General features: G+C 38.9%; 1 protein-coding gene across 4 annotated transcripts in view; it reads left to right on the forward strand.

Moving 5' to 3' along the window:
* Positions 1–19,961, forward strand: part of erc2 (ELKS/RAB6-interacting/CAST family member 2) — a 41,297-nt gene extending 21,336 nt beyond the window's left edge. For 2 of the 4 annotated variants that reach the window (XM_037678849.1, XM_037678850.1), the window contains 13 exons: positions 640–807; positions 1,700–1,867; positions 3,577–3,714; positions 5,532–5,672; positions 5,864–6,004; positions 7,690–7,725; positions 10,748–10,950; positions 14,744–14,867; positions 14,976–15,136; positions 15,947–16,094; positions 17,758–18,315; positions 19,682–19,735; positions 19,818–19,961. In XM_037678849.1, the coding sequence (XP_037534777.1) occupies positions 640–807; positions 1,700–1,867; positions 3,577–3,714; positions 5,532–5,672; positions 5,864–6,004; positions 7,690–7,725; positions 10,748–10,950; positions 14,744–14,867; positions 14,976–15,136; positions 15,947–16,094; positions 17,758–18,315; positions 19,682–19,708 (2,013 nt within the window). In that variant the 3' untranslated portion in view covers positions 19,709–19,735; positions 19,818–19,961. The remainder of the gene's footprint in view (positions 1–639; positions 808–1,699; positions 1,868–3,576; positions 3,715–5,531; positions 5,673–5,863; positions 6,005–7,689; positions 7,726–10,747; positions 10,951–14,743; positions 14,868–14,975; positions 15,137–15,946; positions 16,095–17,757; positions 18,316–19,681; positions 19,736–19,817) is intronic. The other 2 variants (XM_037678851.1, XM_037678852.1) reach the window with 1 other exon arrangement.
* Positions 19,962–24,129: the final 4,168 nt, after the last annotated feature.

Here is a 24,129-nt window from a genome sequence, read left to right on the forward strand (position 1 = left end):
ATGGACCTTTACAAGAGATCCTTCCTGTCTACAGCCATCAGTATCTATAACATCTCTTAATGAAATGAGGATAACGAGTTACAACAACAAAATAATTTCCCTTTGGGATTAATAAAGTATTATTGAATTGAATTGAATTGAATTGAATTATTTGTGGTAATAATAATAATGTTCAAATAGTAGAAAAGCGCAGAATCAACAGCAGCCTACATTTCACGCATGAGCTCACGTGAAATTCAGAGTTAGATTCTTAAATTTCCTGCGTGAGCATTTAATACCACTAATATTAAGTTGCTTTGATTATCTTTTTAGTGGTTTGAGTCTGTGTTTACAATGAGCTCAGGAGCAGAGCGGCCTCCGTTTTATTTCTCTATTTTTAGGAATCTTTTCATCAATCATGAATAGAGATGATGTATAATATATGATGAATAGAGGGGAGTCAGTCCCAAATGCATTTTTAATGAGAGAAAAAGTGTTGATGAAAACTGTGTTAAAGCTGCAATGACGAGCCCACTGTTCAACCAGATGTGCTTTCTTTTACTGCCCCTCCTCCACACACACACACACACACACACACACACACCATCACATTGCAGATGACACGGGTCCGTTCACAGGTCTGTGTTGTGTGTCGTGCAGATTGACCAACTGAAGCAGGAGTTGTCAAAGAAAGAGTCGGAGCTGCTGGCTCTGCAAACAAAACTAGAGACCCTCAACAACCAGAACTCAGACTGCAAACAGCATATCGAGGTGCTCAAAGAATCGCTCACTGCCAAGGAGCAACGTGCTGCCATCCTGCAAACAGAGGTAATATAAGTACATTTTACATTGGGGTCAGGATGCTACCCATCAGTTGTTGTTGCTGCACTGTAAATTGTTGCAAAACGTATCAACAAAACCGCCTGCATGTTTTTTTTACATCAGTAGCATGGGAAATGAAGTGATTGTCCATGTCTTTTGAATTGATGTCCTTTGGCAATGTTGTGAACTATAAACATCTTACCTGATTTTTGAATGACCTTTGTATGAAGAAATATATTTGTTCTGAAGATTAGTCGGAGTGGGACCAGGGCCAAAGTAGACTGCTGTCATTTTATTACAACTTCAGTTTAAAATGATCATATCAGTTCATGTGGATGCTGCTTTATAAATCCTTACACTACTGTCAGTACCACATTTCATGGTTAATCCAGCAAAATACTGCAACATTCCTGCTTTGCCCCAGGCTATACAGAAAGAGCTACAGCTAGCTGCTTCTGTCCTTGCAAATAACCAAAGATTCATATGTGAACAACTATGTAATGAGAAACTGAACCTAATGTAAATGTTTATAAAGTAGCATTTGCATCAATTGCAATGATATTTTTGAGAATAACAGTATCAATCTACACCGTTTATGGCTCCAATCAGAGTAGCTGTTAGCTTGTTAGACTTATATTTCTTCAGAATGAGGATGTTCAAAGATGTATCTATGACAGGTAAGATATTGTTGTTCACAACCTTTTCACACAACCCCACTGTAAAATATCTAAACTGTCCATTAAAGGTAATTTGACACACTTTGAATGAATGTAGTTTTTCTAGCTGATTATCAAATAATAAAAGTTTTGTTTCAAATAAGTGCCAACACCAGCGCTGTGCAAGCCTGTTTCCCTATGAGCTGGCATGAACTTTTATCTGTGGCTGTGGTGGGCTTCAGGTCGATGCCTTACGTCTGCGTCTGGAAGAGAAGGAGTCATTCCTGAACAAGAAAACCAAACAGCTGCAGGACCTGACAGAGGAGAAAGGAACCCTCGCCGGAGAAATCAGGGACATGAAGGACATGCTGGAGGTCAAGGAAAGGAAGATTAATGTCCTGCAGAAAAAGGTAAGAGTGGAGGACAGCTCACTGCCTTTGCGTTTTTAAATAGTAGAATAAATATCCAAACTGGATGTTGTAACACTAATCGCTGACTACAGTGAAGTGTAGTATCCTGCGTTGTCGGAAATTTTAAGTGAACAGTTTTTCAGCTTCAGTTTTTTTCAGATTTCTGGACAAAAACAGCCACTCTGTGAAAATACAGTTTGCAGGATGATTTCCATGGAAAGACAAGAAGAAAGAAACGTCTGCCTCACTGTTGTCTGTGTGTCTGCTATAAATACTCGCTGGTGTTACTTTGCCTTTATCTGTGACCTGATCACATTCTTTGTTTTCATGATTCACTTTTATCTCCCTTTTTTGGTCTTTGTTCTGGTTTCTCCTGATGTGAGTGTGTTTTCTTTTCTGACTCTTGAAGGATAAAAACATGAAATGATTTTATATTAATTTAAAGCACATATTTAAGAGGGAGGAGACAAAGGCAAAGCAGAAGGCATATGATGGGTTGTATGGGAGGCTGGAAAGTAAAGAGGGTGAGAAGGACTTGTACTGATTGGCGAGACGGAGGGATCAGGCTAGAAAGGATGTGCAGCAGCAAATAGCAATGCATTTGCCTAAAACAACAAATCTGTCATGTTGTTTTAGGTAAAGACTTATCTTCCTCTGTAGAAAAATGTAAAACAAAACACTGTGTACTTTCCAACTTAAACGTTTCAGAGTCAGAGTCTGGCAGATAAAGTGCTGTTCTTGCAGTCAAACTTGTGATGCAACACACTCTGACAACAAAGTCCCTAAACTGTATGAGGTAAAATCTTATGTTAAAAAGTAAAAATAAAACATTTGACTATAATCTACTCCAGTTTGTCTCCCCAGATGCCAAACACTGACACTGCAACTGATGTAATAATGGTAACTAAAAACAACTTTGCTTTTTGAAAGATGTTCCATCCATTATCTTTACCCCCTTCTTCCTTTTCATGTCACGGGGGCCTTTGTGCCCATATCCAGCAGTCACTGTGCAAGAAGTGGGGACACCCTGGACAGGTCGCAAGTCCATCACAGGGACACTTAGAGACAAGCGAGACAAACAATCATTCACTCTCTCACTAGAGGGACAATTTAGAGTTATCAATCAGCCTAGCATGCATGTTTTTGGGTCTGTGGGAGGAAACTGGAGTACCCGGAGAAAACCCACGCATGCACGGAGAGAGCAAGCATCCTTCTTGCTGAGAGGCAACAGCTCTAAATATGTTCTAAAAATGCACAGAAAAAAGCTCTGGAAGATGTCGCTGGTATCAAAATCACACAAACTTGTATATGTATATATTTTTTAAAGACAGTCAAAATTTTCTATTTGAGCCTTTTTGTTTTTGAACTACCTCCAAACAACTATAGTGCTGACATCGTTCAGAAATACATGCATACCATTTTCTTTAGTCTTTTATTCATAATCCTAACTATTTAGATTTCTTATTTACATAGAAGACCATAACTGAGTTTTTCTGCTTTGGTTTGGTAATTTCCATTCATTTGGAATTAGAAGTCATCTGTAAATATACACCATCTTCTGTTTCTCACAGCTATGTTGTCTTTGAATACTTTGCTTATTTAACTGTAAAGATTTTGTACAAAGCCTCATTTGATTTTTCAAGATTGCAAACACTGCTCTGGTTTTGATCTTACTGTTTTGTGCCGTTTTATTTGTCTTTCCGTGTCAGATTGAGAACCTGCAGGAGCAGCTGAGAGACAAAGACAAGCAGCTGGGGAACCTGAAGGACAGGATAAAGTCTCTGCAGACCGACTCCAGCAACACAGACACTGCCCTGGCCACCCTGGAGGAGGCACTGTCAGAAAAGGTGTGGCTCAGTACTGTAGCATCAGGAGAGAAGGGTCAGAATGGGTTCGAAGGGTCACACTTTACACCTTTGACACCTGTTTTGTCCAGTAGGTTAGCTTTACAAACATTCTTGAATAAGATCAGTTAAAATAGGCCTAATTTTATTAACTCATTTACTGATAGTATTTACTATGTAGGGGAGTGTTGATGCAGAGATTAGAGAAGGTGGGCCTGTGATCGGAAAGTCGCAGGTTCAACTCCCAGTACCGTCAACATCAAAATGTGGGTGGAAAAGGTGAAACACTAACACCTGCCTCCACCCTCATTTGCCCCACTCTGGGCCCCTGAGCAATGCCCTTAACCCCCACCATCTGCTCCCAAAAAACCAGGCCTCTCTTGAAAATGAGTTCTCGTGACTCAATGAGACTACCTGTATAAATAAAGGTAAATGGAAAAAAAAAAAAAAGGAGAGTATAAAATCAATAACACTGTTTCAAAAAGCATGTCTTATATAGTTACTGTAAAAACAGCAAAAGCAGGATTACATAAAATGTGCAATGACTAAATAATATTATTTAAAAAGAGTTAAAATTCAGTATGAACACATAGACCAGGGGTCTGCATTCTGTGGCTCTGGAGCCACACGCGACCCTTTGGTTCCTCTGCAGCGACTCTTTCAAGCTTTAACCAAAACCAACAAACTACTGCTAGTTTTAACATTTTCATGTCATTTATTTTACAAATTTGTGAATACTAGTACTAATACAAGGAGTAAAACATACTCACTTTAACTTGATGCTTTATTTCTTTAAAGTAGGATACTTAATTTTTCCACATTAAAGACCTACATAGTTCATTGTCTTTATTTCGTTGTTTTAATTGGTCAAAACTATACATAAAAATATAATCCTTCTTTACAATAATCTAGTCTTTTTTTTTTGTCTTAAAATGTAAAAATATTAACAAGTGTTAAAAATCATTAGATATTTTTAATCTTATTATGTCATTCCTACTGGCTTGAAAAGCCTCCTCCAACAAACCTAAAGTGGTCCATGGGCCACCAGTTGATAATCACAGTTGGAGCAGGTTTTTTGGCTCCGGACATTTTAATTTAGTGAAGGAAGGGGCATAAATGGCTCTTTGGATCATAAAGATAGCAGACCACTATATGCATCTAACTGTGCGATGACTTTATTCTCATTGTGAGAGAGTGGCTCATTTTATTCTGCTGAAATGTACCAGTTACTGTATATCTCTTGTTTAAAAGCTCATCAAAGCATTTAAATTTTGAAGCATTTCTTAATCTAGATAAAATGATTTCATATTCAGTTTTTATGATGTTACTCTGCAGAATTCGTTATGACTTTCTCACCTGTTTAAAGTTTGTTTTTTAATTAGTCAAAATTACTTTTAAGTGCAGGTTGGCTCCACATGTATATTTACATGTTAGCTCTGTTCTGACCTGTGTTCCTGCTTCAGGAATGAAGCTTTAGACTGCTTTTAAAGGGATAATACAACTTTTTTTTTTAAGGAGAACTGTCCCTTTGAACCCAAATAATTTTTATTTTTAATAGATTATATCTATAGTTTTATTTATAATATTAAATTTGTGAAGTCATCATATTTTAATGTTAAACAACACATTTTTGTTCTTTTTTTTTAAAACAATGGAGTGAATTTTCTGTGCAGGGTTGCTCACTAGATTTTTAAGACCTGACCAAAATTGTCCTTTTTCTTCTCCAAATCTGAGCAAGTTTGAATGCGATTCTCAGAAGTTTATGAAATATGAACCCTATTAAATAATTTAAAACACGTTTGATGCTGTGTGTATGCTAGGAGAGAATTATAGAGCGATTAAAGGACCAAAGGGAGAGGGAGGACAGAGAACGTCTGGAAGAGGTGGACCTTTACAAGAAGGAGAACAAGGAGCTAAAGGAGAAGGTCAACAGCCTGCAGATAGAATTAACAGAGAAAGAGGTCAGTGTCTATCGATGTGCGTCTGCATGACTCTGCCGTTGTGTTTGTACTGTTGTGAACTGCATGCACCTCACCTCTCTCTCTCTTTCAGACAGCTTTCACATTTAAGTTTTGTCCTCTGGCTCTGCGTTCCACCTGCTGACAGGCTGCTGGGTCTGTGCTAACCATCTGTGTTCACTCTCTTTCTGCAGTCCAGCCTCATAGATCTCAAAGAGCATGCATCGTCTCTGGCGTCCTCCGGCCTGAAGAAGGACTCGAAGCTCAAATCATTGGAGATTGCCATTGAGCAGAAGAAAGAGGAGTGTAGTAAGTTGGAGACGCAGTTGCAGAAGGTAAGTTTGTGTTTCTCAGCTTAAACTCACAGTTGATTTTGTTTTATGAGTCAAACCTTCAACCATTGTTAACTGCTTGATTTGGAGTGAGCTGAAATATTTACATTTGTTTTGTGATAATTAGTGTAATTACCAAGTTAAAGTATTGTAAAAATCGGATTACAGTGGTAACTATCAGCAGAGTCCCTCATCTTTCAGACACACAATGATAGTAGCTGTCACCTGATATCTAAAACTTAAAGTTCAACTGATAGATAAAAACTGATGGATGGACTGATGAATGCTTTTATCCAGGAAGAACTACAAGCGCAATGATTTGGTTGGAAAACATGGATTTTAATTCAATTGGATATTTATGATGAAAAGTGAAAAAAAATTAAACAAATTCAGTTGCAATTAAAAATCATACAAAGCTGATTACATGAGAAAACTGCCACTTTCAAATTATAAAACAACCCATCGATATCACCAAAACTGGCTTTTCATTTTTTTTAATTTTTGTTATATAAAGGACACACAGATCTAACATTGAAATTATTGTTATCATTTATGAAACCAGTTCTGTCGTTGAGTAACGTTCAGAAAATGTGGCACAGTTCAACAGGTTAGTGGCTACCATCCATTGTACTGGGATGTACTGGGACATACTGTATGTCCTGATGAATTCATGATGTCGATCTGAGTAATTATTCTGCTTGTTCACAGCACATAACTGTCAATTACAATCCAAATGTAAGTTTTTATTAATGAAGTTGACTATGTGATCTTGATTGACACTCAAGAAGTTCTACATGCAGTAAATGTTCATGTTCTTCCTAGTTTTGCTGTTTCATTTTCAAGAAATAAAGCAAACATGCCAGCAGAAAGCAACCTTTTCTATTTATCCCAGGTAGCGCTGAGTTGGTTATGTAACGTTGGGAGGACAGGGCATAGCTTCAACTGTTCCAAAAGGCAATAAAAACCTGCTTTTTTCACTATGGCATTAAATTCAGTCATCTGTTGTGGGATCTTTTTTGCCTTATTGTTGTCCCATGGAAACTTGTCTCTGCTCCTTAGAGTTTTCTCTAAAATGTGTTGCTCAGTCGTGCTAGCTTTGACAGTTAGCTAGGTGAACTTAGTGTACTTCTCTGACTGTGTGGGGATTTTAAATGTCTGGTTCAACTGGTATTAAATACAGCTCTATCCTTGCCGCCATGAGAAATACTCAAATTTCAAATATTGCACGTATACTGAAAGGCTCTCATTTTTTATTTCATGCTGCAGACATACCAGCACGTTTCACCACAGTGTTACAGATGTGTTCCAGCATGGCTAACAGCAAACCATAGCCAGTAGGTCAACAACAAATGTCAGAAGTTGATTGGAACCCATTTCCAATGGTTCAGTTCGGCTTGGGACGTCCAGAGCAGAAACCTTGTTAAAACAACAGCATCCATATTCTTCATTTCCATAATCCACAGATTATCCCGGTGTCTGTTCCTCTGCAGTGTTGCGCTGTTGTTAACCTTTAACACCAAGTTCTGGACTGAAACTGTGTTATCCATCCATCAAACGTGTACTATAACATGTCTGATCCTACTGTTATCTCCTTCGGCTCAAACTAAGCCCTAACGTTTACTCTTCCTGGACCCCCTCCCCTTTCAATGTCCCTTCCTCGCCCTCCCACCCCTCCATTTGCAATGTAGCAAGCTGAGCAGCTATTCAGTCACATGAACAATCCTGTAAGTCCGTCTCTTGAGGCCTGTGCGGCACATTTTGAAAGCATGAAGACACTGAGAACTTCGTTGAAATATGCTAGATCATGGCAAATCCCAGCACAGGCACTGCTTTCTCCCATCCACATGCATGTTACCCCATTGCACTGTACTGATATAAGCTTTACTCTGCACTGAGAGTCCTGTGTGTACTCTTTTTGTGACTTGTTGTGTGTAACATGTGGTGAAGCTAGCGTCAGGGTTTTTTTTTTTCATCTGTTGACATCTGCTGTAATTCTACAGAAATTTTTACTTACCAAACATAATTGGGTTGAGGTGTTCTTTCAACTGGGTGTTTCGATAGTGTACATAACGTAGCATTCACTTGACACTTGCATTAAACTTCAGAGGCTATAACTGACACGTTTAGTGGGTCTTGAAAGGCCTTAATGCAGGAGGCAGGTGGATGAGGATCAAAAGTACACCTCTAATAATCAAACAACAGGTATCTACAAGAGCAATGTATAAGATTAACAGGTGCATAGACGAAGGTCTGAACAATAAGAGAGGTAAACCAGGGAGTAAGTATACTGGGAAAGATGGTTCCTGAATGATAGCTGGTGTGCTGATTACTAATGAAATACAGGCTTCATGTAAGGAGCCATAAACAAGAACTTTGAATATCTAGTGGCAATGTTAGTAAAATGAGCTAGAGCCAAGAAAACAGTAGTCCATCGTTTGTTTATCTCGGGGGTTATGTTCCGGACCCCCGGCTCAATATGTGAAAATCTGCTAAATAAAATTGACAGATTTCTGAGTTGAAACAACATACCGAAACAGTTCAGTCAACTAACTAATTTAAATAACTAAACTAAAGTAAAAGTTTACTCTGCAGAACACACAGCTCAGTTCTGATCCAGCTCAGTTCTGGTTTGAAAGACCTACCCACCCTTGGTCCGGTTCTGATCTGCTCTCTGCATCCACTGAGCACCGAAGTCACTGTGAATACTGTAAGGACCAAACTTTTTGCGATCGGATCAAAATGTTCCTTCGAGCAGAAAGCAACTTTGCCTTCTAGGTAGCGCACTGTTGCCTTCTGGGTAACGTTGTATTTTAGACTGGCAATACAGTAAAGGCTTATTGAGATAAAACTACAAAATGGTGGCACTTTTTTTTTTTTTGCTCGTGTTCAATCTTACTTTGAAAAACCGCAAAATAGCGAGTCCATGAAAATCAAACCACGAAGTAGCGAGGGACAACTTTATTAGTAGATAAGGCAAACAGCAAAATAAGTACCAAAAAAAGTTTAAGGGGATAGTTAAAATCTTTTATAATGGGGTTCAGTAAAAAAAAACAAAAAAAACACCAACATTATGAACAATTAACAGTTCAACTGCTATAGATGGTTGTTTAACAATGACTGTTTTAAGAAATAAAGTTGATGAGCTGATGGATAGTTAAAACAAGACCAAGGAAGATTGCTGCCATCTCAATTGTTATTATTCATGTAAATACCATAATTTAAACCATAACACACACAAAATGGATTTTCCTGCCAGAAATACTCCAGGCACCAGAAGTGCTATGGCAAATTGCTGCTGCCAATAAAATGTTGTGTAAATAACTGTTTAATGTGAAATCCAAAGCCATGTAGAAGTCTATAAAATGCATTTGCATCAAAGTTTTGAGACTGTAGTTGTTTTAAAATACCAGCAGTCCACTTTGAGTTTGACAGTACTTGAACTAGACAAAACTAGTTAGAATAAAATGTATTTCTCCAAAGTAAGTCATTTAAAAAGCCTACAGCAGATAAGACATTATTTGTTTAAAACCTGCACCGACTCCACCTCAAAAAATCCAAACTACTGTTTTAGCATAATAAGTATAAAAAAATTTAAATATTTTAAAATAAATAATCACCTTGGTAAATGAGCTCTAAACTGGCTTTATTGCTTGTTCAATAAAAGTGTGATTTTGCTTTAGCCAAACAAAAAACGCTCAAATAAGTCAAATACTTTGTAATTCCAAAAGTCTATTAATGGAAATTTTTAGTTCAGACAGCTGGGCCATAATGCAATATCCAGCTTTGCAGCAGAGCATTTAAATGCAGTTTGCAAGATTAGAACAAACAACCACCTCTTCACAGAGACTCATAAAATAATATGCTGAATTTAGAGCATTTAACCTGGGATCAAGTTTTATCATACCTTTAACTGAAACAAAGTAGAATAAAATCATTAAACCACAAAGAAGAACATTCAAAACACAATGCTTTGCAATTATTTAAACCACATTAATGCTCTTACGTGGTTGCAGAGTCCAGCTTTTTAGATATTCTTGCTTAAGCTCTGAAATCTGAACCACTGAGTTGCTCTTGCTGCTCCTTCTTCATTTGACTGATAAATGCAAATAGTGTTCAGCTTTGGTGGGTTTGCATGATTTGTTCAATCTTGTTGCATGTTGCCAGTGTTGATTCTTGTTGATCTCAGTGTTGTATCAGCTGTAGGTGGAGTTCACTGCAGTGTTTTGGTGGATGGCTCTGTGTAACTTGTTTTGTCTCAGGGGTGTTGTGTACTACTGTGATCAACTTAATTTTTCAGATTTTCATGAGATTTGTTCAGAACGACCTAAAGGGAAAGCTCTGCTTTTGATAGTCAGGGAACGATCCATAATTTATTTTTCACTTTCTTGCTTTTTGTTTCTTTAGTGCTGTAGAAAACACAAAAGCACACACATACACAAATCTGCAGACTCACCAACTGTGCAAAATGGCGGGGAGTCTCAAAGGGCCGTTTAAACTGAGCTAAATAATAGCCCAGTTAAAACTAATGAGCCAGCAGCCGTAATGATGCCCTGGTCAACAAAACTGACTGTACACAACGATGAGGAGCAGGAAAACAGGATGTAAATCTGACGGACTGCTGTGTGTGTCTCTCCTTCAAGCACAGGAGAAAATCCACTTTGCATGGCTGTGCTGACACAGATGTCAACTGAGTGTGTCACCGGGGCATGCACACGTTTGTGTCTGCTCTTTGTGTGCCGTTTGCAGAAAGCTCACGAGGTGGAGCAGCAGTCGGGCTCCAGAGCGAACCCAGAGTACGTGGACCGAGTGAAGCTGCTGGAGAAAGAAGTGGGCTACTACAAGGACGAAGTTTCCAAAGCTCAGACGGAGGTGGAGAGACTCCTGGACATCCTGCGCGAGGTGGAGACGGAGAAGAACGACAAGGACAAGAAAATTGCCGAGCTGGAAAGGTAACCAGTTCTGTTAGAACATTTAGTCTAAACACATTTTGTGCCTATATGTATGTAATGTTTCTAAAGGCTACGTTAACTTACAAACAAAATGTTATACTACAAAAGAAGAGAAATAGATGGATGTACAATTCTTCCGTTTCTACATAATGTAAGAAAATCTACTTTTCATCAGTTTTCTTAAAGTAATTTGAGAAAAATAGACCCCCTTTGCTCTTTTTTCTTCTTGTATTTTGTGCTGTTGTGCAGATGGAGTTGTGACAAATTGCTTTTTGTTAGTTTTGTTTGTACGTCACTGTTGATCCTGAGTGCATTTCTTTTTAATAGCCTTAAGTTTAATTTCATTCTATTAAATGTATTTTTTCTATTTGTATTTAAATATTACGTGTTACAGCATTAAACCACATGCAAGAAGCAGATTTTAGGATCTTGTGAGTTTTGGGTCGAGGTCTCTGGATTTGGTTTTGATTAACTTAAGAGCTGAGCGGTTTGAAATCCTGATGGATGAAATGGACTCTGTTGTGTTTCTTGCGTTGTAGTTTGGCTTATTTTTTTTTTCTTGAAATTTTTTTCTTCATTCCATATGTTAATTGTCACAATGATAAGATCCATGTTGTCAGGAAATTTTACGTCTGTGCTGTGAGAGCTTAGTTTACCACGTTGCTCAAGTGGGAAGAACATGTCAAACTCTAATGAGCATCAGGGCTGAAGGTTTATCCCACATTATTTGTCCCTGTCAGTCATTTACTTTCTGATCGGTTACATTTTGTGTTGGTTTGTGCCATGTAAGTTTGTAATTATGAGGTTGTCATCTTGCATGAGCTCTCAGGGATCTGTTTCAGTGTTGGATTAGGATCTTAGATGGTTCCGATGTTCCAGAGTGAAACTTGTTTAGTATTTGACTTGGCTGACAGAGAAAAAAAAAAAAGCTCTTTTAATAAGATGACATAAAGATTGTTTGAATTATGCTCTTCTCTCATTGACCTACCAAAATAATATAAAAGATAAATATAAATGATCTTAAAATCTTTAAAATGATAACACAGACCACTTTATTGTGTGCTTTGCTAAATTGTTAGCAGTGTGTTCATTGAATGTTTTTGTCGTTTGTTGTCATTTTTACCCACTTTTTTCATTGTTTCCTTTTCTGTCTTGTCTCCTTCTTCCTTAAAATTGATCGATTTTCACTTCTGTTAAACTTCCTTCTGTTTTTTTTTTCCCCTCAAACTTCATCCTGATTCATCAATCTGTTCCTTATCTCCCTTTACGAATCTATTCAACCTCATCCTCCTAAAAATATATAAAAAAACACAATCAAACAAAAAATATACCCCAGCCCTCCTTCCACAATCCACCGCCCCACCCCTCGTCCCGGTGGCAGAGCGCCCTCTGACCCGCTCCCTTCTGTGTCCGCTGCCCCCCAGCAGATAGGGGGCATGGTGTGGGATTTCCTGGGAAAGTGAGTGCTCTGCCCTGGCACTTCAGCTCGGCTGCGTGGTTTAAGCTGTTTGCTCCTGCTGCAACTGCATCTGCTTTCACCTCCCTGCCTGCTGTTTTGAGGATTCACGCATCTTTGTATTAAAGTGACCGACTCTGGTTACAGTCCCTGCTGCCTTTACATACCCCTGCACCTGATACAAAGAGCCATGCATTAAAGATGATTATTCTGCACACACTTTTTATTAACCGTCTGCTTCTGCATCATAAAGGCTGTGGAGCAAGTTGCATGTTTGAGACAATGAATGTGTGCAGGAGAGATTCGATCCTGCATGTAGATTTGGAGACAAAGGTCAGATATTTTCCTTCATAACGTAACATTACAATTCTGTAAATTAGAATATTATATATACATTACACATAAAGTTATATAACAATGTAAGTTCTTGGTGTTAAATAGTTGTGGCTTTAGGTGCATCGTCCTGTTTTAAACAGGCATTTATTCGGTGGTGCTTTCTGAGCAGCAGATGGTGCTCTCTGTTGTTGGCTGTTTGTGTAACGATGCATGATCAAGTCCAGTCACACCGAGGGATTCAGCAACAAATTTAGACACTCATGCTGTCGCCTGTAGTTCATATATATATGTCAGAAACTGCACTTGTATGAATTGTTAATGATCAGTGCCAGTAATCGTATCTATTCTGCTACTACCGTCCTATTAACAGATGATTTTATGCAGACCTTGGTGAGATTTTTCCAATTAGGCATGGACCAGTATGAGAGATCCTTGAGCCAAACATTGAGGGACTTTTTTCATTATTATAGGATAAGAAATATTTACTTCAAAAATCATCTACGTACTTTATTTGACTTAAAAGGAGAATTGTAACTAATGTCCCTTCTTCCATGGTTATATAGTTCTCAAATAAATATTTTTATTGTGCAGAATATATCACTCCTCTGATAGACAAGCCATGACCATCTGTGTCTTTTTAATACTGGAAACTTTTCCAAACTACAGACTTTGTCTCTTTTTTTTTTTAAACAAGGGGGAAAAGTTTGTGGTAACTTTCCTCCTTTGAGCATCATACACAGCTGATGACAGCTCACAGAAACAGGTAGGGGAGGGGGGAGCACTACCTTGTGCTAATTATAACCAGAAAAAAATATATAACTGTTTTTGGCATCTTACTAGAAATAATTTAAACCATAGGAACAATTCGACTGAAGTGGTGATGTTTTAATATACTGTAGTACACCTTGAAACCAAATACTGGTCCATACTTAGTTTGAACTTTTTCATTTTATTTAAGGTTACAGTATGAAGTTCCATTTTTTGTAACGCAGCCTAATTCACACGGCCATTTATGTATTTTTGGTGTTTTATTCGTTTATTGTAGCTTCTTGTTGCTATATCGGTCCTTTGAAGCAATGCCTCATCCTGTCATGAGTGTGCCACCTCCCCCCTCCCTCTTCTTTTTCCACCCATCCATCCACATCACCACACATGCCATCTGCAATTCACTTTTCATCACAATAACTTCACCGGCCACCTTATCTCTTATCAAATTGTCTCTCTCAGTTTCTACTTCCCACCTCTTCCTCCCAGCTTGTCCCACCTGCCCTGCAGGAAATGATCAGAACGACTTGCATGATCAGCGTGAGGCCGTGTAGAATCTGGACTGAGTCCTCGTTCCTATCTATTAGTTGGACCTCCTTGGTATCTGCCCCTGCATTAGTAACTCATTAAATCCTTGATCAAGCCACAGATTGCTTCCCCTCCCTTGTGTTCAGCACTCCTGTTTAAACTCTGCTAATCTTTGCCTGTATGACTGCATGGCTGCCACTCCTGGGCTTGGCAGCAGCAATTGTTCCACGTTTCTTCCAGAGAAGGTGCATCCTGCATTAGCTGCGTCAGCCTGCAGAGCAGCGACTGTCACAGGCGTTGTTGGATTATTACAGCACAGCGTGATTCCCTTTGGGCGTCATTGTTTTCTCGTGTTTGTCTTTTTATCTTCTGTTTCTAATACTTTTTCACACATTACGTCTGTGTGCTTTTGTTTATTGCTTCCACTGTTTTCCTCACGTGTCTGTCATCTTCTTGTCTTCTACCTTTTTTTCTCTACCCATCTGCAGTTTAGCTCCCAGGTAAGAAGTTCCCCTGCTCCCCTTCTAACCCATCGATCCCATTTTCCCACACTGAAACCTGAAAGTAACCTCAACAGTGACTTGAGGCTCAATTTACGAGTTATAATCATGATTTGTTGTTGCCCTGCTGATATACTGGTACTATTTTGTGACAAGGTTCTTCAAAACATTCTTGACATAATGGGTTTTAAATTGTGTGACATCACAGGCAAGGAGGTAAAGATCAGACTAAGAAGGGTCCAAATATCAAACTCGGACTGCAAGGGGACAAGAAGGGTTTAGGACAGGACCTCCGTAAGGAGAGCTCTTTAGACAGCGGCCATCATGTAAAGGTGAACATTTATTTTACTGTGAAGAAATGCACACCACTGATGATACATAAGTAAAGAAGTGTTGTTACAATGACCTGGCGTGCTTTTTGTTTGTTGTTGTCGGGTCAGCTGGAGGAGCTGATGAACACGCTGGAAAGGACGAGGCAGGAGCTGGATGCCACCAAGCAGCGTCTCTCCTCCACACAGCAGTCTCTACAGGAGAGGGACTCCCACCTGACCAACATGAGACAAGAGCGCAGGAAACAGCTGGAGGAGATCCTGGAAATGAAGTTAGTTTTGTTGCTGGGCTGAAAGTGATAAACGATCGCTTCATTTGATGCCATACAATTTATTTTCTTAAACTAATTGGAAAAATGTTAAGGCAAGCAGTTCATGATTTACTTTGGGACTCTTTGTTTTAGCTTTTGCCATCGTTAAAGTAGGGACGTGTGAATCTTTTATGAGTCGTCAGTATCTTACTTGCAGTAGACAGTGGACAGAACAATCTCATTTTTGAAGAATCGAGAAGTCAAGCAGGAAGTTGTTGAAGAAAACAAACGAAAAGAGAGAAACGGAGAAAGAGAGAGTGCTTCAGTAATAAAAAAAGACCAAACTTATGATCAGGGGAACATTGATAATTTGGTTTTAATGTTTAGCTCTAGCATGTCAAAGGTTTACATAATTTATTCAAGCTTTCCTGTCAAATCAGAGTCAATAAATATATTTAAATCTACTGTCTGCCATCTAAAACATCTCCAACTAAAACATTTTCCAGCTTTTTGAATGAATGCTATTGTTTTTTCAACATGGTCTCTTTTGCTTAAGATCTGCATTGCTTTGCACATTTTGTGCACAAAGCTGTGCTCTTCGTAGAAGAGTATTACTCACTTTGGCAGGACATGTTAAAAAGCTATAAGTAAGACTTACTTAATTCTTACTTAAGCTACTAAAGCTATAACTTTAAGTAAACTATGTATTATGTACCCCCCCCCCCCCCAAAAAAAAAAAAAAAAAACCATCAAATCATAATGTGTCCTCTTCCAAACTATATTTTGCATTGCACATTGATTATTTTTGTAATGTCTTTATTTTTCTTTCAGACAACAAGCTCTGCTGGCAGCCATCAGTGAGAAGGATGCCAACATTGCACTGCTTGAACTGTCTGCCTCCAATAAAAAGAAAACCCAGGAGGAGGTTCTGGCTCTGAAGAGGGAGCGGGACAAACTGATGCACCAGCTCAAACAACATGTTAGTTCTGCTGCTCTGTCTTCGGGACTACCAAGCACTGTTCGGAAAAATAATGATAGCTGCAGCAGTCAGTCAGTTATACCTGGGCTGCTGCATGACTACTTCTGCAGTTTTTACACGTCCTACTATTGTAGCTTGTATATAAAATCAACTTCAAGAGCTAAATGTTGAGATGAAACATCCCACCGCTTGAAAGTTGAACATTTTACAACTCTGTAATTTATTTTAAGCATTTATTAAGTGACTTGGGTGTTTTTGATTTCAAAGCTGTGATTGTGTTGGTGTGAATTCACTCAGGAGAATTACTAAGACCACACTGAGTGAAGGTTTGGGGAGCACGTGCTCATATGTTTTCAGCGGAGTAAAAAAGGAATGCTTAATGAGCATCCACACAAGAACATAGTTTTTTAGCTACTAGTCGATTTTCTGGTAAAGAATAATAACGAGGACCAGCATACTGAGTAAAAACTGCTCTGAAAGCAAAACCAAAAGTTTGACTCTGTCTGTCCTAGAGGCTGACTTTAACCCTTTTAGCAATGCAGATAAATTTATTGCAGGCAGTTTTTTTTTTTTATATTTTTTTTTTATGTTAAGCGATGCAGTTTTTCTCTTTTTTTTATTTTTACACAGAGACTGTTTCAGACTGAAAACTGCAGTAAATTTCAAAGCCTGTTTAAGTCAGCAGAGTGGCAATAATTATTTAGGTCTGCTGCATCTCCATACTTTTTATAATTACTCAGTTATAAACATACTGCGGCCAAGGTTTGTATTATCATTTAAAAGTATATAAATAAATATTGCTGTTTAACCCTTGCTTCCAGCCTAACACAACATTTTCTTTATTAATTTCAAACTATGAGCTCAAACAACAACTTTTCCCCCTTTGTGAACTAGCTCCCATGCTATTAATAATTAATTAATCCTCTGCAGAACAACAGTTCCTACAGTTGCTTTGAAATTATTGTTGCATTGATTCTCAAATTGGCAACACGGTGCCACAACTAGTAGAGCTGCTGCCTCTCAGCGAGAAGGTTCCTGGTTCAAATCCCAGTCCGGAGGCCTTTCTGGATGGAGTTTGCATGTTCTCTCCGTGCATGTGTGGGTTTTCTCCGGGTACTCTGGTTTCCTCCCACAGACCAAAAACATGCATGTTAGGCTGATTGGTAACTCTAAATTGTCCCTACGTGTGAGTGAGAGACTGAATGATTGTTTGTCTCTAAGTGTCCTTGTGATGGACTTGCGACCCGTCCAGGGTGTCCCCTGCCCCTCGCACAGTGAATGCTGGACATGGGCACCGGCAACCCCCGTGACCCAAAATGGAAGAAGCGGGTAAAAGATAATGGATAGATGGATGATTCTCAAATTCAAAATAAAATTAAGATTAAAAGTAACAGAAGTATTTTATCTATCTGCAGTAAAGCGAGTAGTGGTCGGTTGTTTAACATATGTGAAATAAAATGCTTCATAAAACCTGCTGTCTAAATGACCAAAGAATTTACATTTCATTGGACGTGACTCAAACTAAACTGCAGAGTTTGTTAGATTGAATTACAACTTAATTTGGTGACTCAGGGACCTGATTTTCCATCTTTTCTTTGTGAAAGAAACTTTGTTTATAGACGTTGTTAATTGTTAAGCAGTAACGAGTTTGTTTGTGCCACAGACTCAAAGTAGAATGAAGCTGATCGCCGACAACTATGAGGATGAGCCATACCACCCCCACGCTCCTCACCACCAGACGCAGGCCTCCCACGCTCAGCCTCAGCCTCAGCCCCAGTACCCCCACCCAGCCCATGCCCAGCAGTCTCTGTATCCACACGCCCCACATCCACAGCACTTGCAGCACCCACAGGCCCAACCTCAGCACCCCCATCCACAGCAGCCACAGCCACAGTACCCACAGCACCCTCAGCCACTTCCCCAGCACCAACAACACCCCCGCCCCCCACAGCCTCAGCACCCCCACCAACAGCACCCCCAGCACGTGCCACCTCATGGACATCCCCCACAACAGCACCCTCACCCTCAGCACCCACATGGCCCTCCCCAACCAGGACCACACCCCCAACATCCTCATCCTCAGCACCCTCAGCACCCTCAACACCCTCAGCACCCTCAGCACCCGCACCTCGCGCAGCATCCACGCCATCCTTCGCCCCACCATCGAGGAGGGCCGGTTCGAGGACCCCCACATGCCGGCCACCGCCCCTCCCCAGACCAGGTCAGATGTCATTAATGTTTAAAAAACATCATACAAAAATATTTTTTTTAAAATCTGTATTATTCTCGAATTTCTCCATCCATCCATCTATCTATCTATCTATCTATCTATCTATCTATCTATCTATCTATTCATCCATCCATCCATCCTTCCATCATCTATCTATCTTCCATCTACCTACTTTGTACTTCTGAATAATATGAAAACAAATGTTTTATATAAACTTAACAATGTGCTTGCATAACTTTAAAAATTGTAAAGATAAAAAAACATTAAATAGCATACAGCTTGCTAAATTTGTTAAATGTTGCATAATTTTAATATCCCAAAGTTTTGAATTAGATTTTAAAAAATGCTGACATTTCAGCAGCACAAGCAGATATTGTATCTGTAAACAGCTAAAACAGATTTCTAACAACATGACAGTGAGAGTTCAGCTGGTTCCTGTTACAAACCAACTAATAAATAAAATGGCACCGATGGGCAGGAGCACCACGGTTTATCTCTGGAGAGGATACAGAGATTATTTGAACCGTTTTTCATTCATTAAAAGCTTTTATAAAAATCTGTGAAAATATTTCTTCCATGTTTTTTTTTCTTTAGTCATTTTACAGTTAAACTTGATACAAAGTTTTCTAAAACTTCATGTTTCAATGTATTTTTTTTTAGTGTTGATAAAATACTTAAACAAAAAGCCACCAGTATTTAAAAAATAAATATTGATAATCCGCAAATATTTTCATTGATATTTATGATTTTCCTTAAGTTTATAACAGCTCCACTTATTTTCCCCTCATGTTGCTGATGATTAAAATCAAACAATAAAAGTTTGGTTATTTCAGAGAACAACTGCATGAATACATTAACTTGTAAAAATGCTTATTATGTTTCATCTGCTTTAAAGTGGAAAGTAATATTGATGGCTTTATTTGAACATTTCTAATTCCACTGCATTTGATAGAAAATTATCATACTTTTAGACAGGTTTGTAGGGAAATATTTCACAATAAATCAAATATGTAACACCTGGCAGTATGATATGTGTTACATTTTTATCATTTTTGGTTTCTGCACATGACAAACCTTTTTCAATTATGTCGACTAAAATCAAAGTTTAAGAAAAAATGATGCACAAAACAACTTGAAAACACAAGAGGTCTTTTTCTTGAACTTTTTCCACAAACTACTTTAAACCCTTCAGGTTTATGTGACTCTTTACAAAAAAGTACTTTTAAAACAGCCTGGTCCTTACAGTTACAGCAATAGGCTACTTACACACTGACTTTTGAGTAGAATGAATTTAATGGTACATGAATATATCAGTTGATAGAAGGTGACTTGGTTATGGTCTCTTCTTCACACACAGGATGACGAGGAGGGCATTTGGGCATAGCTTTGACAACCAAAGTTGTTTGGAGGGGTAAGATAATCTTCACTGTTAGTTTTTAACTTCATTTGTCCAGCCGCCTACACCCTGACATCATTTTATCTCTTACCTTCAGATGATGCGATCACTTCTGGAGGAGCACAGCCATCCCATGATGTTAAAACATCCCCCAGTTAAATCTTTTTTTTTTTTTTACCTTCAGTGAATCAGTACATGGAAACAGTGGGAGCTTTTTGTTTTATTTTCTTTTTGATGAAAAAGAGGAGGTGCTCAGGTGTGCAGATTCTGCATTGGGACTGACAGCTGAGCAGGTAAGAAAAGCACAATAAATGATATTTGTGATTCTTTTTTTGTTTGTTTGTTTGTTTGTTTGTTTCCAAGCTGAATCTAAGACTGCTTTTATATATTTTCACAAAGGTGCTGTGGGACCTCCAATCTGACGGGAAGAACATCCGCCTCTTCGTTTGCAAACAGTTCACAGTGATGGAGAGACAGACAGTCTGTTGCTATGACAGACTTTATCACCATAGAAACAGAGGTCTCAGAGAAGACACCTCACCTGTCGGTCGTCTGCTGAATGCAACCTCTTCATCCTCCCAGCTGAGATCTCATGATAGTCTCTGCCAGCCCAGAATTATTTCCATCATCTTACTTTGACTGTTTTACCTGCCTGACGCACTCCTCAGGCTCTGATTGGCTCCTCGGCCTGACGTCCTGTTTCCTCCATCCTTGCTGCCTTCCTGACCCCTGTGGTGACATCTGACCCCGTCACGTAGCTCTCATGACTCTCAGTGTGCTGTTTAAGTTTTCAATGAGCTGTATTTATCTTTTGTGGGACACAGGGCCTGATTATTACACTTTCACACATCCTCCATGACCGTCCATCTTTTAATGGTCTCATCTGGAGCTTTTGTCGTTGCGACTCCAGTCATTTTAGGTTTTCTGTTGCCATTTCTTGTTGGCACAACGAAGTACTTTTGGCTAACTAACAGGAGCGCCTCGAGCCTTTCCGTGTTTCCTTGGCTGCACGTGCCCTGCATGCTTTAGGTCTAAACCTGAAAGCTGTGGCTCCTATCAGCATCTTTTTATTCATGTTACCTCACTTCAATCAGAAGTAGTCACATAAAAATCAATCTATGCAGATGTCAACCTAGAGGGGATGTTTTTTTTTTTTTTTTTTTTTTTTTTTTTTATTATCCATGCGTATTTGAATCAATGTAAATTATTAATTATCCAATCAGAGCGACCAAGAAAACGGTCAACAGATTATTATAATTTTATGAGACTATGCACCTCCTCTGTGTTGCAGGAATTTTTCTTAATGGTGCTTCTGCCGGTGCTCCGATTAAATGGTATCAGAAGATCTAACCAGAGCATCTGTTAGTCCTTCTACAGTTGAGGGACTTGATCCCACTCCAGGCTTCAGAAACAACTGTAAACGACTGCTTTGTACATACAGTTCAACAGAGAGGGGGACTTTGTGAACAATGTTAAGAATCACACACATTTCCCTAGAGATATATTACAATAGGTATTGTGACTATGACGTGGTGAAAGAGTTCAGTAGATGTTTCTAAAATCTGAACTTCAGGCAAGGTCCTGCTCTCCTCGTCCTTCTCTTCCAGCAGTAGTCTGTGTGACCTTCCCCACACATGGTGACTCGTTTTCTCCTTCTCAACAAGGTGGCCTGTGCCTCGTAAAATATGTATACATAAGATAGATATGCATATATTATACATATAGAGAGAAATCTATAGAGTGTGTCTATATGTGTTCAAAAAAAATGTTTCAAACTGACAAGATATGATTTCCCCCCTCCCCCCTCTCCTTTATAGTTATTTTTCTAACTGGCTGTAGGTCAGAGATGTTTTACTTAGAGTTTCATCTATGCTGTGAGAAAACCCTTCAGCGCCAAGTTAACATTCCTTGTCTGAAAATGCAGGAGAGCCCAAATAAAAACAGCTTTAGAGCAGCAGTAAAAGGTCAACCTAGAAGTGAATCCAGGTTTATGGATAGTCTAGAAAAGAAAATGTAAATACATTCCTTCCTAATAAAGGTGAAGTTCAGATCTTTAAAAGCAGGACTCTGTGGAAAGATTAGGAATAATTATTAATGTTTAGAACAACTTCACTTTGGAGAGATGGGACTGATGAGCAAACAGGAAGTCCGATCCAGTCGTGAAAATTACAGAGTAGTTCATTCAAATGCTATTTTACAAACTTTTACTTTATTGTCAGTTTCACCCGCTTCGGATGGTATCGTACATTAAATGGTTAGTTGTTATCATCCCCATGCGTAGCGTTCAGACTGTCCCACCTCTACCTCCTAGTAGGTTTAAAGGTACGTTCTTATCACTGATAATACGGTCACATGGTTAGGTTTTGAGTCAAGGGTAAAGGGGTTAAGTTTAGGGTCAGTGGTCTGGGTCAGGTGTAAGGTTAGGTTTAGGAAAAGGGTTACATAAAGCTAACTAAAATGCACTTCCGGTTTTACACTTGAGTTGCGATATAAAAACGTAACTTTAAACTTACTTTGAGGTAGGAGGGAACCGTCTGAACGCTACCTATGGGGATAATAACAACTAATAACATCCATTTAATGGACTGATAACTGTCAGGTTCACATTTCACTGATATTCATGTAGGATTCTATGGTTATTTGCAAGTTCTAGGTGCATCACTCTCAGTTCACCTTGAGGTATTTCCAGTAGAGATATATGGAATAATCATGTAATTCAAAACTGCCAGATGGGTAAGACCGTCAAAATCAGGCATGGGCAAACCCAGGCCCATTGGGCATTTTAATTGGCCCACCGAAACTGTCCAAAATTTGGACAATTACTTTATTTTTATGGGGTGCTGAGGTAAAATTTAGGGGTGCTTAAGCACCCCCAAAAAGAGGTTAAAAACACCACTGGTTCAAATTATATTTAAAAAACTGAATTTAATAGGAGAAAACAACTGGTGTCGTTTTGCCTGTAGTTCCAGCATTTCCCCAGTAGAGGCACACTACAGACGCTGGCGTGTATTATGGCCCGGCCCTTCGCTCCAATTTTAGAACTAAATGTGGCCCGCGAGTCCGAAAGTTTGCCCGCTCCTGGTCAAAATAGTATTTACTTAAACTGGTAAGAAATTTTTGAATCTGGAGTTGTCTTAAAATGACAACAATCCACTTTCATCTTTACTCCGCTCAGGCTAATTATTTGTTAATCCAGTCAAAATAAACTTGATTTCTCCAAATCGGGGTTGTTCAAACAGCTACGTGTAACAGGTAAGATATTAATTGTTCAGAACTTTTCCACAGAACCCCACTTAACACAGTCTGAACTCTCCCTTTAATGTCAGTACAACTCAGCCGAAGCCCACTTGGCCTGTGGTGACAACTTAAAAAGCAGAAACAAGTTGCTCTGTGTTGTGCAGCTCACACAGGCAGCGGTGAGATTCTGTCTGCTTGCACTTGTGAACGAGGACGATCAAACCCTCCAACATGAGGTTTCAGTGTCTCTGTCTGGATGCATTCGCTTTGCGTGTTTTTGTTGTCGTCGTCATGTGAACAGAGGTTGTGATGTGTGTTACTGTGGCAGCTGATCAAGTAAAGAAACTTAACACATGGTGTTACAGTATTAAAGAATCAGACTATTACTAATCCCCTCTTCCTTCCTTTGTCCTCACAGTGCCTGTGTGTCAAGTATCAGGTGTTGTGTGCACCTTTAAATCCACCACAATTTCACAAATGAAGTATCATCTTTTACATGTCTGATTCCCTGTCACAGACAGAGTCAAGAACTTGTTGCGTTAACTTTTTATTTTTTATTATTTTTATGAAGGAAAGACAATGCAAACAGACAGAGGCGCAAAAATCGTCTTAACTTTTCCATCAGGGCGTGGTGGAGTACAAAGCCTCCATTTTCAGGTCCTTATCTACTGAATACTTGAAGTAGGGAGTTTTCCTACCATAGCATACATGATTTACATGGTAGACAACATAGAACATTTTAATTGTGCTCGTGCATGCTGACTCTTATGTGCCAAATGAAGGTGACGATAACGTAGATAATCTCCTGCTGTCTGTGCAGAGAGATTTATCTACTGTTGTGTCAAAAATGATAAAAATAAAAAAAAGAATATCTAAAGAGACACTAAGGTTTAGAAACTGGGGCTGCTAATCTGGGTTTAGACTCAAGGACTAATCCTAGAAATAAAGAAGAGACTTGCACTTAGTTTGTGTCAAAGTATAAGAAGTAAAGGCTTCATTTGTGCCTAGAAGCAGCTGTGTAGAAAAGTATGTAGATTCACATTCTCATGTCTAAAAGGCCTTCAAAAGAAGTAAAAAAAAAAAAAAAAAAAAAAAAAAAAAAACAAGCCTGTCGTTCACTTTGTCGTTATTGCTGTAAACCTGTTTTGGGTTTTTTTTTTTGTTGCTGAAAA

This window comes from Nematolebias whitei, chromosome 7 (assembly GCF_014905685.2).
Source record: "Nematolebias whitei isolate Nwh7 chromosome 7, NemWhi1, whole genome shotgun sequence".
Lineage (NCBI taxonomy): Eukaryota > Metazoa > Chordata > Actinopteri > Cyprinodontiformes > Rivulidae > Nematolebias > Nematolebias whitei.